The sequence below is a fragment of the Colossoma macropomum genome, unplaced genomic scaffold (assembly GCF_904425465.1).
Source record: "Colossoma macropomum unplaced genomic scaffold, Colossoma_macropomum, whole genome shotgun sequence".
Taxonomy (NCBI): Eukaryota; Metazoa; Chordata; class Actinopteri; order Characiformes; family Serrasalmidae; genus Colossoma; species Colossoma macropomum.
The window spans coordinates 5,336,184-5,355,055 of record NW_023494809.1 but is presented as its reverse complement, the minus strand read 5'-3'; the positions used below and the strand labels follow the sequence as shown (position 1 = coordinate 5,355,055).

At 40.8% G+C, this 18,872-nt stretch overlaps 1 protein-coding gene across 1 annotated transcript in view; it reads right to left on the bottom strand.

Moving 5' to 3' along the window:
• Positions 1-8,808: 8,808 nt before the first annotated feature.
• LOC118798842 (SREBF chaperone) overlaps positions 8,809-18,872 on the bottom strand; it is a 48,567-nt gene continuing 38,503 nt past the window's right edge. Inside the window, exons 16-23 of the mRNA XM_036558419.1 lie at positions 18,045-18,160; positions 16,701-17,211; positions 15,173-15,258; positions 14,988-15,070; positions 13,470-13,636; positions 11,633-11,713; positions 10,649-10,855; positions 8,809-9,738 (exon numbers count right to left, since the gene is read on the bottom strand). Coding sequence (XP_036414312.1) covers positions 9,493-9,738; positions 10,649-10,855; positions 11,633-11,713; positions 13,470-13,636; positions 14,988-15,070; positions 15,173-15,258; positions 16,701-17,211; positions 18,045-18,160 — 1,497 coding nt within the window. The 3' untranslated portion in view covers positions 8,809-9,492. The remainder of the gene's footprint in view (positions 9,739-10,648; positions 10,856-11,632; positions 11,714-13,469; positions 13,637-14,987; positions 15,071-15,172; positions 15,259-16,700; positions 17,212-18,044; positions 18,161-18,872) is intronic.

Below are 18,872 nucleotides of genomic sequence, written 5' to 3'. Positions count from 1 at the left end.
AAAACCCTTTTATTTGCAAATTAGTACAAAGTTTTCTTCCTGTGTTAAAAATAGAACAGAGCATTAGTTACATCCTCTACTGTCTGCGTACCCTGTGTAGTAAACGAGGGGAGGACGTTCATGTTACTCAACAATAATTACACCATCTCTCTGCTCCGCCCCGGCCTTCGCTACAGCTGAACAGCGTTGGAGTCGCCTATACAGTGTCCTTTAAAACCCTCGTTTCTCTCCAGTGAGGCTGCAGCTGAAGAGCCAGAAGAGAATAAAAAGCTAAAATATTAAACAGCTCAGTGTGGAGTCACTTCTGCACAGAGGTGTTCAGAAAAATAAGGAATCTGCCTGAACAGTAGGGGATCGTTTTTCAGCTCAGCTTCAGGTAATAAACGCTTTCCAGTGGATACGTCTGAACAAAACCTCTCGCCTCCAGAACGGTAACTTTACAGAAGAAGGACAAAACTCTGAATGGAAGTCAATGGATCTTTTTTTTTCACCAAGTAATTTTGGGCCATTTCTGTTGGTCTGATCATCATGAAATTTTAACACTATGACAAGTTTTCAAAAAAAAGTACAAAAACTACAAAAATGGAGGTTTTTGCACAACAGTGACGATGCATTGAAAGACGATGCTTGTTCAGGTAAAGTGATTTAAGAGTGACTTCATACAGCACTTTTCAACCAAAGCTTAACCCGCAGCATCTGGTCGATTAACTTACAGTCAGTATTTCCCACTGCTAAACAGAAGCTCCTGTTTATTAAGGCATTTTCTATCCACCTCTTTCATGCAAACTTTCCAAATATGGATGGAAAAGCCAAAAAAAAAAAGTTTCAAATTGGCTAAATATCACAAAAAAATTTAGATGAGGTGGAAAAGTTGGTTTATTTACAAAGTAGAAAAGTGAAAAAACGGTGACGGAAACTTTTTTTTTTTTTTAAATAGTTACAAAAGTCACGTATACGCTCTACCTGATGATCAATATAGCGGCAGAAGAAATTACACCACATATACTGTCCTAAATAGGACGTCAGATTAGTACAGACCAAGAGCGCCATTACGAATTTCAACATACTGCGTAGTACAGTAGTGTACAAACTGAGACGGGCATCACTGCTACTTTACCGACTGATGTTTGCAGGGGTTCGGTGGGGGACGGTGTAGCGGGACAGCAACCTCAGCCCTCATTAAAGCAACACTATGTAATATTTTTTAGCTGAAAGAAATAGCTTTACTGAGTATGGAGAAAAAATAAAACACTAAAATATGGTGTGAGTGAGTCGCTCTGTAAAGCCTGAAATCATCATCTAAAAGTCAGAGGTGTCGAGTTTTTCACACCACGTTGTACGTCTTTGTGTATTAACATCACACAGAGACTCAGAAAGAAGGTCCAGCTCGATGTTTAGACCTCAACATTACACTGATGAAGATGTGACGACAACAGTAGATAATTCACTCACATTCTCAGAAGACGCTCCTTCACCAAGGCTACGTTCACATTACCAGGTTGAAGTGGCACAAATCTGATTTTTTGCCCTAACTGGACTCAGATCTGATGTTTTCAGAGCTGTGTGGACACAAATCTGATCTTTTCAAATCCGACCTGAGTCACTTTCATATGCGCGCCTAGATCGGATATGTATCCGATTCATGGCCATGTGACCTTAATGTGACGCTCAGATCGGAATTCATGTGCTTTTTTCCACTGCGCTGCGCCATCATTCAGCGTTACCATGGCAGCAGCGCCGAACAGAAGTTAAAGCCTGTAAACGGTGGAAAAGCAGCTCATCTCACCTTTTTCTCCTTCGTCTCGCTCTAATAATCAAGCTGAGAGCTGATCAGAGTTAATGATCTTCTCAGCGAAGCTCGTTCTGCTCGTTAGTTTGTGCTGATGATGCACGTGATTCATTCACGTGACGTTACTGAGTAGGATGAGCTCATGAGGGTCATTTCAGGACGCCGGTTCGTCACATTAATGACAGATTTGAGTCATTTACCTAAACGAGTGTGAACCATCGTGTTAGAGAGATCGGATTTGAGCAACGAGGCTTGTAATGTGGACGTAGCTCAAGTTTAGACTGGGTTCTCTTCAAATAGTCTTTTAACACACACACAATAGTCAGATCCATCTGCTTGTGGAGGTCCAAAGCACAGCTAACGTTACAAAATGTTCTTCTGGATGGTGCGTGCAATTACATATGTCCACCACAGGGGTCTCCAAATCCCCAAAACCTACATAGTGTTGCTTTAAATGGGACAGTAACCAGCCATGCACAGCTTACAGAGGGCCATAAAAACCGTTAAACCGTCCGAATCACTCCACACATGGTAAGCAAAGCATGTGACATTATCTATCTATTCTTTTACCAACTTTTCAGAAATTCTCTTCAAATTTGTGATCGTCTGAATGGGAACAACTGTCAGAAGCGAGTTGTGAGTTATTTTTCTTTTACTAAGTTCAGGGAAAGGTGCTGAAACTACTGTCCGTGGTGCTCGACCGTACAGTACAGATGCAGCAGATGAAGATCAAGTTAAAAATGCTGGACTACTACTTTTATCTCTTCACCTCAACTGAACCGCTTCTTTCTCAGCTGCTGTTCGGGGGCTTTTCTGCTTCACTGAGGGTTAAAGTTCACACACACACTGAACACGTCGACCTCCGCTTATTCTGCATCTTTGCTGCACCAAACATTCTGAACAGTTAAAGCTCAGTCAGAGAGATGGATCATATCTGCCAAAGCCATTTACAACTCAATTAAAAAAAGGAAAGATAAAAAAAATTCACATTTCCACCAAACAAACTACAAGGCTTGGAAAACTAAAAGAAAGACAGAAAAAAAGAAAAAAAAAACAAACTAAAATCTCTTCTTTCAGCAATATAACTCCTACCTAATATGTACATTCATATAGCTAATAATTTAACATGTCTTTGCTGTTGTGTGCGTTTCTAGTCGTCTAGGTTTGTGAGTGCAGTGCATGTCGCGATATCAGAAGCAACAACAACGGACAGGTTGGTTCTCTGACTGGAGACGAGGCAGAACTTTAACGTCTGCTGCCCAAATAAGTGTTTATAACCAGCTTTAAAGACAGAAGTTGGTAGCTGACATCCTAACATTAAGACAGATGCTTAAAGTGGAATTACACAGATTTTTAAAATTTCTAAGACAGAGTAGTTTGGTGTGAAATGGTTCAGATGTCTTTACAGTGGTGGTGATAGGAACCAGGGGTCGCCATGACTACAACACAAATATAGACATTTTATTTACTATCCAGAACCACCAGTGAACCTACACGAGTCTTCTGAGTTTATATGGAACGTTGATGAAAATCTGAAATGATACGTTTTCTGTGGGGACTATTTTGCCTCACAACACCCTGCATGTATCTCTGCACTATGAATGTTTAAAAATATGTTTAAAGCCAAAAACAGTGAGTGTTTACATGCACTCATTAATCCGATCATAATCAGATTTCTGCAGTTATCTGAACAGCACGCGCCGATTTCTTTGATTGGAGTAAGGACTAGAAATCTGACTAAGAAATCGGATAAAGAGGCTGGATTTTAGCTCAGTAATCAGATTTCTCAGTGCATGTGAACTCTTATTCTGATTTCTTTCCTTTCTCTCAGTCTGAGCATGTGTGAAAACAGACGGCGCTACCAGAAATAAACGAACAGCATCGCCGTGAGACGCAGCAAAACACTTTTCGAACGACGCTGAAACCAAATACATGCTCAACGAAATGAAGGATTTAATTATTCTTCATCTTCTAGATGATGTTTGTTCATATTTTCAGGTAAAGTGGCGCAATGTTTTAAAAAAAAAGCCGCAACATGAAGTTTGAGTTTTACGTGACGTTTACGTCACGTCGTCTTTTGTGAGTTTTTTGGCTGGCTGTAAAGCAGAAATCTGATTACTGTCTGACTCATGTAGACCTGGAGTTTTGCCATTATCTGATTACTCAATTGCATGTAAACACGTTGATAGGATTACTGACAAAATCTGATTTTCTGTAGTTGTCAGATTATTAAGTGTATGTAAAGACACTCAATGTCATCAGGCAGTGAATTCACAACCATTTCATGTAGTAAGTTTAGTTTCATGTAGTTTCTGTGAGGGAGCTTTTAGAGGTGGACGTCTGGTTCCTATCACCACCACTGTGAACAGTTCTGACTCTGTAAGTTTCTCTAGAACAGAGCGTTTCACACCAAACCACTCTGAACGACTCTGTTCACAACATAACTAATTAATTGTAGAGACATTCTGAAAAACTGACACCTCCCCTTTAATCGAGCCACCAAATCGTACTAAATTAATATCAATATTAAAGAGCAGCAGGTGTTTCTCCTTTCCAGTCAAGAGAATTCGCTTCAGTCCACGCCTACAAACAGTCCTTTAGTGTTTTCAAATGCGATATGAACACTTCCGCTCTGGACTCGTCCTCGGTGTCACCGGTGTGCGAGAAAGTGACGCCGACTGAATGTGATTGATTATCTTTCTGACTCCAGAGTTTGACATTCAGACATCATGACAATGTAAGACTGAGCTGTAAGGAAAATCTAAATAAATAAGGGACAAAAATAATGATTAAAAATGTCACTTTAAAAATATTCAGCGGGAAAAATATGTACACATTCATCCAAAAACATTCCTAAGTGTAGATTTTTTTTTCTTTAAACCAGAAAATCCCTTGAATTTCAACCCCAGCAGTGTTTGAAGGGGAGAAAGTGGCCCAAAGCCTGATTCTCTAAAGCACGACTCGACTTCCTCAAAGAGGCAATGAGAGAGATAGAGCTCAACCAAACAGCTGACAAGGAAACTTAAAGGAATTCTCCAGCATTTTTCAACAAATTCCATGTTGTTGTTGATTTTCCGAGTGTGAATAAGTTCCACATTTTCAACACACAAATATGTACAGAAGACCGGAGAGGCCATGAGCTGCTGCTATAATTTTCTGGATTGTAATCTTGAGATAACAAGATAAGTAACTTGTCATTTCAAGATCATTTTGTTATCTTGAGATACGATGCATAACTCATTATCTCAAGATAACAACTTTGTTACCTTGAGATCACAAGATAATTAACTTCTCAAGATACTGAAATAACAAGATAAGTCTTGTTATTTCAAAAATAATTTGGTTATCTTGAGATAACAAGTAACTTGTTATCTTGATATAACAATCCAAAAAATTATAAATACCTCATGGCCTCTCTGGACTTTTTTTCGAGTACAATTTTTATTTATTTGCTGAGTTTCACACGATAAAAAAAACAATCAAACGTGATATTAAATGTGCAGAAACTTTTGCACAGCCTACATTTTCTGTTTTATGTTCTCCCCAATATGTTAAGTTCAGTAAATAAACAGTAACTGTGCAGTAAATGTGCAGTAGCGTGTCTCTGTAGAAGATATCTGACTTATTTACACTCAGAAAATCAACAACATGGATTTCGACCAGGGTGCCTAAACTTTTGCACATGACTGTACAATATACGTTACATTAACATGGACAATAAACTCAGTGTTTCCCTGAATCCACTGACTTGAACACCTCTTACTAACAGAAGCCAGTGGGCAGCTGCTGAATTCCATCAGTGCGTTAAATACAGATTTTTGTAGAACAATTTCAGAAATTCGTTTGGAAATGAACCTGTATGATCTGCGCTTTCAGAGACGGGACTCGTTTTCAAGAGGGACGAATGTGTGGTCATTTATCAGCGCAGCAGTGTGGAATATAAGGTGACCAAACTAACAGCCCAAAACAGCCTCATACAGCTCGTCACGGTACAATTTATCCTTAAATCCGGCCCACAAAGCAGTTTCTTTACTTTTCTCTGGCTAAATTGGCTTCAGACTAGATCCTGTGTTTGGTTACTGAACATAAACTTAATAAGATCAGCTCAGATATTGATATTAAAATGATTAATGACACACTGAGCGCACACTGCTGTAATTTAGCCACAAATAACTTTGATATTATTCTAATTTATGCTGATAGTTTGTTAAACCTGCCTGTGTGGATTCATTCAGGACACAGCAGTGATTTTAGACACATCAGGACAGGATCAGTAAACGAATGGATTCATCAATCAGATACACAAAGAACTTCACTCCCAGTAACTTCACTCACGTTCAAAGGGACGCCAGTGCTGTCACAATAAGAGTCCCAACTGTTCTGTTAAAAGTTCATTTAAGTCAGATCCCAGCAGATCCGTCAGCCAGCGGGGTTTTATTTTTTATTTTTATTTAACATTTTGCCACAACCTGAACAGGACATTGTTTATTTAAAATACGCCAAAACTGCAACAGCAAAATAGGCATTAATACTTATTCAAAAATAATTCTAAATAAAAATAAACTGTTTTAGGTAGTTTTTTTAATCTGCCTATTTTCTTAAAATAGACACCAGGCTTCTTTTCTCTTTGTGTAACCGCCAGAGATTGTTGTTGGGGTTCAGAACGCACACTATGTTGCAGTGCATGCTGGGGACTGTAGTGCAGCTCAGGGTGAAACGGGTAATAAGAATAGAAAATTAACATAATTTTGCAGGCTGATTTAAGTAAACAATAAATACACTATGCATGTAAACTACTGCTACTATTAATAATAATAATAATAATAATAATAATGGCAAAAATGTAAATACAAATTTAGGCTATTAATAGTAGTAGTAGTAGTTTGTGGTGACTGACAGGTTGCTAATAAACATTTACTAAAATGAGTGTTTATGTTATGCAGTTAAAATTCATACATGTGGAAAAACATTAAATTTTTTCCATTATTTTAGTTTAGAATTAAAAAAAAAGGATGAAAAGCTTTACACAGAAATTCATACTAAAGAAATATGGGACCCTTTTTCCTCTGCATATTTTTCAACCAGCCCCATTTGAAAAGACCACCTTGGCTGGTGGCCCCCCAGGGAAATAGAGTTTGAGAGCTGTGCTTTATGGAAAGTGAAGGTGAGCTGAAGTGTTTTCCTAAGAACACCTTCAGTCTCTCAGTGTAAGACTCTGCACTGTTAGAATGGTTCTAGTTTCGTGTTCATGTTATATTGTCACAAACATCACTGACATAATTCAGCAACTGCCCATCGGCTTCCATTCTAAGTGGGTTTCGGGTCAGTTAGATTTCCGTTCTTGTCTCAGGGCAGGAAAATGATTCAGGATTACTGCTGACGGTAGCTGACCCTCCTCTACAGACACAGCAGACAGAGATGAGGCTGAAAAATGCTGAAGTATTCCTTTAGTGCTCAGCTCTGACAGCAGCTTATATTCCTTATTACCACCGTCTGGTTGAACAAGGCCTTTATGAACCGTTATGGTCCTGCTGAGTTGGTCCTCAGGACCCTCTCCGGCTGACATTTGCATTTTCAGCACTGATTTTCTTCGTTTCTCTTCCTTCGTGTCCTCAGAAGTGCACATCTGTGTGCTGTAGCACTACAAGCACTATTAACTATCCTGATTAAAGTGGTGTACTGGAACTGGCCGCGTGTGCGAGACTAAAACTGCAGCACTTTCCCCTCGGCTTTCAGTGAACAGCCCAGATATACAGTGACTACAAAAACTCAGCAGTAACCGTTTAAACCCTCTGACCGTTCATGGCTTTGAGTTTCTACAACACAAAAATGCACAGATAATTATTCTAAGACAGAAAAACAAACAACAAACTGAAAACCTAAAGAAGAAAAAGCTTTTATCCACTAATTTCTGAACTGCTGGGGGATTTTTGACGCTGTATTTTAGCGTCTGAATAAGGACACTCAGCGTTACTGAGGAGGATAACTTAACACGTGCTAATGTGGCTAATGTGGCTAATGTTGAATGGAAGCTGGAAGCCACCAAGTACCAACCAGTACATGCTAATATGGCTAACAGTCTATGGAAGCTAGTGGCCACCAACACATTGTTAACGAGGCTAATGTTGCATGGAAGCTAACAGCCATCAAACAGATACCAACACATGCTAACATGGCTAACGTTGCCTTTATGAAGGCCATTATTAGCTTCCACTCAACATTAGCCATGTTAACAATGGTGGCTATTAGCTTCCACTCAACGTTAGCCATGCTGACAATGTGTTGGTGACTTGCCTTCATTCAGCATTAGCCACGTTAGCTTGGGTTGGTTGCTACTTGGGGGCTAATAGCTTCCATTCAGTGTTAGCCAAGTTAGTATTTATTGGTGGCTGTAAACTTCCATTCAGCGTTAGCCATGTTGAGTGGAAACTAACAGCCAACGACACATTGCTAACATGGCTAACGTTGAGTGGAAGCTAACAGCCACCAGCACATACTAACGTGGCTAACACTTAGCAGAAGCTACAAGCCGTCAACTAGCATGATCTCGTTAGCAGAACGCTAATTTGTGGCCAGATGATTTCCTTCACTGTTAGCATCGTTAGCATATTTGACTATTTGACAGAACTATTTTTTGCGGTGACGATTTCTGGAACTAAACAATGAGAACAAAAGCGAAAGGAAAAGCTTGAAAGCTTAAAAGGGAAAAATTTGCTAATGTTGCTGACAGTGAATGTAAACAGCCGGCGATTAGCATGACATTATCAGCAACATTAGCATCACAGACCAAATCATTAATTTACAGAATCACAAAAAAAACACAGATTCTGACTATTTTCACTCTGAAGCCTGGGATTTCTCCAAATCTCCAGCACAAACAGGAGGCAGCATGAAAAGAAATAAAAAAATAACTGATAAAAATGTTAAACATTCAAAAATAGAATAAAAAAATTACCTCGCCTGGTTACTGTCCTAATTAATATTATATAATTATTTTCAGTTAGTCTGGAGTTTTTTTGTACATTAAAATTTGACATCTCCATATTAACATAAGAGACGAGCAGTTTTTTAAGGATCTTACAAATTGTTAGAATGATCAGTAATAAATAAGGGATTTTAAATATTAAAAAAAATGACACTTTCCCACCTTTTCAGGCTGATTACATTATATCAAACGAACCAACACAGCGTTTCATTCACACTCATTCACTCATTCTCTCTGTTTTACGCACACGCACACCAGCAGTGTTTCTCCAGGTAAACTTCCACATCTCTCTTTTCCTTTTCATGCTCATGATCCTATTCCTCTTCACTCCTCACAGCCAGTTTTCCTTTTCAGGCGTTTCTTTTTCCAGGATTCCATTCAGGATCCCATACCAGAGTAAAAATGGTCATTTTTTACATTCTATTTGGATTTTTTTCTAGCAAAAATATATAAAATGCTCTGACAGAGGGTCCAGAGGGCCGTTAAAAAAACAACAACAAAAAAACATCACAGGACCTGCCAACCTTCTCTGCTTCTATCCATTCACTCCAGACATCTGGAGTCTTCAGTGCGACAGAAAGCACACAAAAGCACAAAGAAGACAAACCGCCCCATCGTTTCAGCCCAGAACAGGGTCCATCATCCAGATCCAGATCAGACTGAGGCATCAGCGCTCGCGCTACAGTGAGTGCAGGTTTAATCCAGGTTTAATCCAGGTTTAATCCAGCTTCTCCAGCACTGAGGGCACGTACACCAGGCTGAGCTCGCTGCCGAAGTCGCAGACGATGGCGGCGTTATCCAGCACCAGGAGCTGCCGGACGTGCTGCCCCTCGCTGTTCTGGCCCAAATACACCGTCTGCAGCAGGTCCCCGTAGTTCAGGTCCCAAAAGGAAACGCAGCCGTGCCCACCGGTCACCAGCAGACTGTCCGAAATGACGCCCAGACTGGCCCCGCAGCCCACCTCCTGACGGACAGAGAGCAGGACGACCAAGTAGAATATTAGACTTTCGCATTGCATTCTACATTCATTTAGATACTAAAAGGGAAAGTTCACCCAAAAATGTTAATGTGGCCTACAAAATATAATCTTACACATTCACATTATATTTTATATTCATGTCTTATTAAAGGAGTAGCTCACCCAAAAATGCTAAATGTGGCCTACAACATATAATCTTATATAACAACTTCACGTTACATTTTACATTCATGTCTCATTAAAGGAGTAGTTCACCCAAAAATGCTAATGTAACCTACAACGTATGATATTACACTTTCACATTACATTTTACATTGGTGCCTTATTTAGGAGTAGTTCACTAAAAAATGCTAACGTGGCCTACAGCACATAATCTTACACTTTTACATTGGTGACTTATTAAAGGGAAAGTTCACCCAAAAATGCTAATGCGGCCTACCAGATATAATCTTCCACTCTCACATTACATTTTAGATTAAGTCATGCCTTACTGAAGGGACAGTTCACTTAAAACACTGCAGTTTTGCATGTGACACTACACAGAGAACAGCAGGTGGCTAAACGAACTCAAGAGTGGAGAACTGGCAGTACAAGAGTATGGTCAAAGTTGCAAATGTTGCTGTGAACTGTGGGATTTAATCAGCAAACACTGATCAACATGCGTGTTAATAACTGCAAATATAGGGCACAGAAATCAAAGACAAAAAAAGTGCTGAGTGACAAGTGATGCAGCACTGCATTACTAAGAGCATATTAGACTGAATATGAGAAGCAGATCAAGGTGGAAGATCCAGCATTCACGATAGTTTGTACCAGGCTAGATGACCAGAAGCCAAAAAAGTCATCTGTACAGTCTGTGAAGGACGATTTAACAGGCTACGTTTCCCACACGCACCTGCTGTATGGAGTAGAGCTTAATGCCGGTGCTCCGGTCCCAGATGCAGATGAGGTCGTCCAAACCGCTGCTGATCACACAGGAGTTGGTGCAAACCAGAGAGGTCACGTCGCCACGGTGACCGTACACGTGGCTGACCCGACTGCCTGTCAGAACGTCCCACAAGCAGATGGCTCCATCCTGCCCCCCACTGGCCAGGACCATGGTCTACAGCACCGCATGGGAGGGGAGGGAAAGAAAGGATTAAAACGTTAAGACATTCAGCTAATCCTATATTAATCTACATTATTTTAGATATATTTTTTATTATTTTTATTTTCTTGATTATTCCACGTTTGAAACTTTATGTACGGAAGTCCAGAGACGCCATGAGGGACTTACATTTTTCTGGACTGTTATTTTGTGATAACGAGTTAATTATCTTGTTATTTTAAAAGAACAAAATTGAAATAACAAGTTACTTATCTTGTTATCTAGAGAAAACAAAAGTTGTTATCTTAGGATAATGAATTAATTATCTTGTAATCTCAAGATAAAGTTGTAATCTTTAAATAACGAGTTACTTATCTCGTTACCTCAAGATAACAATCCAGAAAAATGTAGCAACAGCTCATGGCCTCTCTGCACTTCTGTCTTTATGTGCCAAAAATGGTCATAATTAATTTTTACACAACATTTTTCCAGCCTCTGTTTAGCCTTTGGAATGAACCAAGCTGTTTTTGTTACTGATGTATGTAAATGGCCTCTGTTCTGATTGGCTGCATTGTGTTTAATCATTTTCCACACTCCAATAACGCTGCTGCAGAAGCATCACTTCAACAGTGTTTACATACTACAGCGAACTCTTACATTTCGAAAAAGAGGACAATTCATTGATACAAACGTGTCCTGAGATTCAGATTTAAATGGGGACAGTTTGCAAACTCTGGGTGAAGCAGTGTAAGAGCTGGAGGCTCAGTGAATGAGAGGTTCAGGTGGGCTCACCTGGTCGATGTAAATGGCTGTGATGCCACCTGAGTGGCCCTGTAAGGTGAACAGACAGCAGGAATCCTCCAGACGATACACCTGCAACACCACAGCAACGCAGTTACTCAAGCAGGAATGTGCAGTACGAGTGAGAGTCCAACCTGAATTTAGCATTTGAATGGACCAACTATCGACAGATGATGGGAAACAAACATCATTTGGCTGCAGACAGCTGTTATATTTGGTTGATTGATTTCTAACCACAACAGACTTTAGTTGTTTTAGTTAAACAACGACTTACTGTTTTCAAATATCCTGTGGTTTTGTAAGAAAAAATTCACCTATGAGACATTTTTCACTCATGATATACGGAGTTAATTTCCTGGGGTTTCAGTCACATAATTTTTCTGTTGCAGCCGCCATATTTGGGACCTAATTTCTGGCTTTGCTGCTCCACACGAACGTAACTAGAGGTGAAAGATGGCTAAAATTACTCTCCTTACTCTGGAAGAGAAAACATCACCTCGACAAAGTCGATAAAACAGGCTGTGATCCTCATACAGTCTCCCCTGAACTCCTGATCCCACTTAAACTGGCGAAAAGCTACCAAATTTGTGTTTTCCTGACATTTATATTTATCTCATACTCAGCTCCTCTCCCTATTCTGGAGCCTCTCAAAGCATTTAAAAGCACAGAAGCCCACCGGCTCTTCACGTCACGGTGTTGCATAAACAGGAGAAACACTCTGTCATCATAGGAGGGAAATGACATCAGCTAATTAACACAGAAGTGATCAATGCTGGCCTTTAGATAACTTTAGCTGATGTTAACAGCGTGAGATGAACAGTCGCCCCTTAACGGAGCTGCAGACAGCCGGGTATAACTTTACTCTCTGCTTCTGATTTAAATGATGTTTGAATGGAGAAACATAAGCGTTAAATATCAGACTGAATGTCGTGGGTCGGAAAACGACGGCTTATTCGACAGAGGTGTGTGTATCTCTCATCATTCTCGGCTTTTGTCTCGTCTTGCAGGTGAATCGTTCACAAATCACAGCAAATTAAAGGCGTCGCCAGCGCAGTCACTCCCTGATTCGGTCCTCAAAACAGCGGCCACTATACAGTGTGATGTCACGCGAAATGCGAGAATAGCCAGTCAGACTACTTAGATTTTCATGGTTGATGTATGTTTTAGAAGATATATACTTATATCTACATGGTACCTGTATCTTTCAGATGATATTAATAAAATTTAGGGTGGACTATCACTGTTCTCTGGACGCAAGGAAGGAACAAATCACCTACTCCTCACATTTTGCCCAAGTCTTATCCCCTTGTTTAGTGGCCTTGAGGTTGCAGGCTAGATCCTTCTAGAAGGGACCAGGTGTAAGAAGACTTTTTCACTATATAAGAGCTTCCTTACTCGTCGTTAAGTATGCATATATGTTACATTTCTCATGTTTTATTCGTATCACAATGAAGTGTAACTAATGAACTGTAACTTCTGTTCTCGTTCTCTGCTGGGGGAAATCATTACATTTGCTTCTAATCACATTTTCATGATAACAGTGCATATAATTATTCCCACATTGGAGATGGAGATGGAAAAGCTGCAGAGCCGCCCGAGATGGTCCGCACTCTTGCTTCAACCCAACACAAAGTGGGAGGAAACAGAGGAAAAATGTGGACTGTCTGGGGGTCCCAGAGGACCAGTCTGAGAACCTTTTATCCTTTTCTCCTTTATGTAAACTGTGATGAAACAATTAATCTAATCTAGCAGTGATACACAATTCAGTGGAAAAAAAACACAATGGTAGTAATACAGTTCTGTGTATGTGTGTACATCTCTCTCTTACTCTAACAGTGTGATCCTGGCTGCCTGTGACCACCCTGCCTGCCGCAGCTCGGAGCACAGTGATGGGTTTCTGGTGGGCACACTGCACTGAGCGGGTCAGCTGGCAGCTAATGACATCCTCACTGCTGTAACACGGAGAGGAGGGTAAACTAGCCCGACCTGGAGGACCTGAGAGAGAGAGAGCGATAGAGCGAAAGCCCGAGAGAGAGAGAGAGAGAGAGCGATAGAGCGAAAGCCCGAGAGAGAGAGAGAGAGAGAGAGAGAGAGAGAGAGACTGTTAGCTCTAAAAATGGAAAAAGCTACGCTAATGTACTTTCGTACATACAGCACTCAGAAAGTGGGATAGGATTATATAACAGAGAACACAGCATTCTACACTCATGTCTGTGTGATGTTTATTGTTTGTGTGTTTATTGTTTGTGTGTTTATTGTTTGTGCCGTGTGGTTGGTGAATCACACCAGAGAACCTGCTGGCGTAAATGTTTTTCCTGCGGTTTCATGTTAAGCTTATTTCATTTAATAGCCTATACAGGGAGTCTTAACTAGACACAGCAGCAATATTAACTTATAACAAAGTTTTTATATATATATGTATGTATGTGTGTGTGTGTGTGTGTGTGTGTGTGTGTGTGTGTGTATTTGTGTGTTAATGCTAAAGCATTGTAGGTAAATTTCAGTGTTCCTTAATCGTATATTCACAACAGATTAGCACATTCTTCCACAAAGCTGAAGTCAGCTTCTTATTCGCCAGCTTCCTGTTTGAATTTTCCCGTTCCACCTTAAATGGTGCAGCAGTTACATTCTGTTGCCTGTGGCTGCACCGTTTAAGGTGGCACGGGAAAATTCAAACAGGAAGCTGGTGAATAAGACGCTGACTTCAGCTTTGTGGAAGAATGTGCTAACTTCTGCCTCATCATTCTTACTGTGTTTTGTGGGGGGGGGGTATTTTATTATGTGTATGAAGATTAGAAGTGATTCGCACATTGATGGATTTGCTGATGTGTCTGATTTTGTTTCTCGCGCTAAACTCCGTTTTTAACGTCAGGTGCAGACTGAATACTTTCCTGCTGCTCTGGATGGCTAACCAGCACGATCACAGTTATTAAACAGAAATAAAAACTACTGAAATCAGACATGCAACCTATAATCTACAGCTACGTTCACATTACAAGCCTCATTGCTCAAATCTGATTTTTTTGCTCAAATCCGATCTCTCTGACATGATGGTTCACACTCAAATGTAAGTTAAGTAAGTGACTTAAGGTAAGTGACTCAAATCTGTCATTAATGTGAACGAACCGGCGTTCTGAAATGACCCGCATGGTCATTCGGTTGAGTGATGAAGTTATGGCTATTTTAATCCTGAGACTCATCGTCTCTCAGTACATATGTATTTGTTTATGAGCGGATCTTGACCGCTCCAACATGGCGGACGCGCAGACGTAGAGAACAACAGACAACGTGGCATCCATGTATTTATATCTATGCTCAAAGCCTTCAGCTTCAAGCACTCTCTTACCTCTGTACTGCAGTAAACCCAGTGGTTTGTTGATGTCCACGGTGAAGAAGTCTAATGAGCCGTTCAGACGAGCCGCAACGATCCTACAACACAGGAGATGACAGTGAGGGACTGGATGCATCTGGATGCATCAGGTCTATAGAAGAGTGACACTGTAGGTACACGTATGTCTATGTGTGGCATGCCTGTTGTTGAGGAAAGCCAAGGCTGTTATTCCAGAAGATCCGTCTTCATTACAGCAGCGCAGCGTTCCCTCCACTGCGTCCCACAGCTGAGGGAAACACACACGGTCAGACCTCATTCTTGAATCTCTGAGAATACAGCTGTTTTATCTATACTCTAATAAAAGTCATAGTTCAGCAAAAAAAAATCCCCCTCACCCAAAATTTACTCAACCAGCCAAGACATGCTTAGTGTTCAAAGTCTGCTTCTTTAGTTTTAAACTGGAGCTATGAGGCTAATAAAAAGTAACAAAAAACAGAAGCTTGTTGCTGCTACTATTTTAAAACATGTCATTAGTCCATCAGTGGTGGTGATAGGAACCAGACGTCCACCTCTAAAAGCTCCCTCACAGAAAGTTACTACATGAAATGGTTATGAATTCATTGCCTCACTGCCTCACTGCCTCATGTCTAAGACATTGTTTTATGACAGTTTTGAGAAGCTTTCCACCTTAAAATCCCTTCATGGTGGAGGGATACATGCAAAACGTTGTGAGGCAAAATAGTCCCCAAAAAAATATATTTTTCACTACTTTTTTTTTTTATCATCATTCCATATAAACTCAGAAGACTCGTGTAGGTTCACTGGGGGTTCTGGATAGTAAATAAAATGTCTATATTTGTGTTGTAGTCATGGTGACCCCTGGTTCCTGTCACCACCACTGTAAAGACATCTGAACCATTTCACACCAAACCACTCTGAATCACTCTGTTTACATCTCAAACACTGAGTTATGCAGACATTTAGAAAGATCAGCAGAATTTAGGCATGGTGTCAAAATGTTTAACTATTTGAAGTTAAGAAAGTGTAAAAAATGAAATAGTAAACTGAGATTTTTGCAAATTAGCTTCTTTCTACTGTTTTATATTCTTGGACAAGAGCTATCAGATGTTTGAACTCTGTTCTCCACCAGAGGGCAGCAAAATGACCGCATACTGTGTATCAATCAGAGTGTAGTCAAAAAAAAGCAAGCCTAGATTTACTCAGAACATCATTTGGTAAATTGATCAGGTTTAATATCAATAAATGAACCATTTGTTAACTCACTGCCATCTACAATGGATCTGTGGTCTGTGTTTAATAAAGTACAGTAGTGTTTTGGTGTTTTGATGCCTGGTCGGATGTACCTGGCATGCAGTAGCTTTTCTTGACCGGCTGTTAATCATTCAATCAGACTGATTAGCTGATTGAATGATTAACGTATTATTTCACTGATAGATCAATGTTGATGGGTGGTATTATTTGATTATTTTTGAATGATGTCAAACAGAGCATCAAATTTGAAGCAAGTGTAATTTCGGCAACTGGTGAAGGACAAGCTTTCATTCCTTATTACCTACATTAGCATCGTAGCTCCAGTGCTAAAACTAAAAGAGCAAACTTTAAGACACCAAACATGTCTGACCAACTACGTTTGGGATAAGAGGGAAAACTGGGTAAATGAGATTTTTATGCTGAACTATCGCTTTAACTCGCTTTAAACTCCCTCACCTCCAGTTTTCCGCTGCTCCTCCCAGCAGCTATCAGATTCCCTCTGAGCTCCAGGGACCACACTGAGCTGTCCCAGTCTCCAGGGGACATGTTGACCCGCTCCGGAGGGGCCACCGGGGTGTCCCCAAGACTGCGCCGTCTCTGTGGGGGTGCAGGGGGCGCCGGGGGTGTCGGAGGGGTGAAATGCATTGTGGGAGACGCCTCATGCTCTTTATAGGCTTTCTCCACCAGCCCACCAAAATCGAACCCTAAGCTGGTGGGCACGTGTGACGGCGGGAGTTCGCCAAAGTTCGTGTCTATGAGGGGGGTCAGATCCGGCTGGTCCCCGAACAGGGCGGGGCGAGAGGGCGTCACCCGCCGACGTAGAGGGGGCTCGTTATACTCGTCAGGGTCCGTGAAAACGGGGGCGCGAGACTCTGTGCCCATCAAAGCATCGGGCTCAAAAGTAGGAGTCAGCGGATCCCAACCGTCACGGTGCTCCCAGCATCCACTACTACTGCTCCTCCTCAAGCTGGAGAGAGAGAGAGAGAGAGAGAGAGAAAGAGAGAGAGAGAGAGAATCACTTTTTCACTGTATATTTTTTCCCCAGTCTGTTAAATTCAGTAAACACTAATCGTACATTAAAATGTGCAGAAGTGTGTCTCTGTAGAGGATGTATACCTTATTTTCACTCAACAAAACGCCCAGTTAGTATTTATATAGTATTTATATTAACATCAGGGAAAACGCAAGCCCAGAAAATGATGGCATGGCCACTCCAGGTAAGGGGAGAGGATCAGCCGCAGGCTGGGACAGGCAGCAGCAGTGATACAGTCGCTGTACCGGACTGTAGTGGTGAAAAGGGAGCTGAGCCAGAAGGCAAAGCTTTGTGTTTACCAGCTGCTACCGCGATCCTATCTGGATTAAACGGTTAAAGATGATGATGATGATAATGATAAAAGTGCAAGCTATAGGCTAAGGCTCTGTTTTGCTCTTGTGGGACTCCATAAGAGAATATGAATCGTTATATAAATATTCGCAGTAATTCCACAGACAATAATCTTTTGCCTAAATTCACATTGTGTATTGTGAAAATGTCGGAAGCACAGCGATATAATATTTTTCCCATATTGCTCAGCCACACTCCTGTACACTAGGTGGCGATGTTTATCTTTTACTCTCTAGACTGGAAGGGAGAAGTCTAGCCATTCACTGACAGCTCCACCAGCGAGACAGTTGTCAGAGTAAGCTAACACTGCCAGTGTTTAACTCATGGAGAACAAGGCATGAGTTTGAGAACAAAATCACCGAGTAAGAGCTGCACTGCTGTCTGTCCTGAACTACAGTGTATATGTGCATTTGTACCCGTTGTTTGGAATGACGGTGAGACAGTCTCCAGTCTGCGCGTCCCAAACACGGATCTGTCCTGCTAAACAGCAGCTGGCCAACAGCATTCCATCACTCGCAAGACACTCAATGTCCTACAGAGGGAGAGAGAGAGAGATTCTTAAGTGGTAACCAACAATAGCATAGCATTTCTAGGTGTCTACAACAGTCATCTACATTTATACATACTACTATACATCAACTATTTCTATTCCTTTTTGCTAATTATTTTTTTATGGTACAGTGAAAAAACAAACATTCATTTCACCCCCTACACTTCCTGTAGTGTGTTACAGTCTGTCAGAATGACTGTGTGGATCATATGAACATTATAGAGGCTTTTTAAATGAAACAGTAGAAGCCATATCGCCCCCTACACTTCCTGTAGTGTATTACAGTCTGTCACAGTGACTGTGTGGATCATATGAACATTATAGAGGCTTTTTAAATGAAACAGTAGAAGCCATATCGCCCCCTACACTTCCTGTAGTGTATTACAGTCTGTCAGAGGGACTGTGTGGATCATATGAACATTATAGACGCTTTTTAAATGAAACAGTAGAAGCCATATCGCCCCCTACACTTCCTGTAGTGTATTACAGTCTGTCAGAGTGACTGTGTGGATCATATGAACATTATAGAGGCTTTTTAAATGAAACAGTAGAAGCCATATCGCCCCCTACACTTCCTGTAGTGTATTACAGTCTGTCAGAGTGACTGTGTGGATCATATGAACATTATAGAGGCTTTTTAAATGAAACAGTAGAAGCCATATCGCCCCCTACACTTCCTGTAGTGTATTACAGT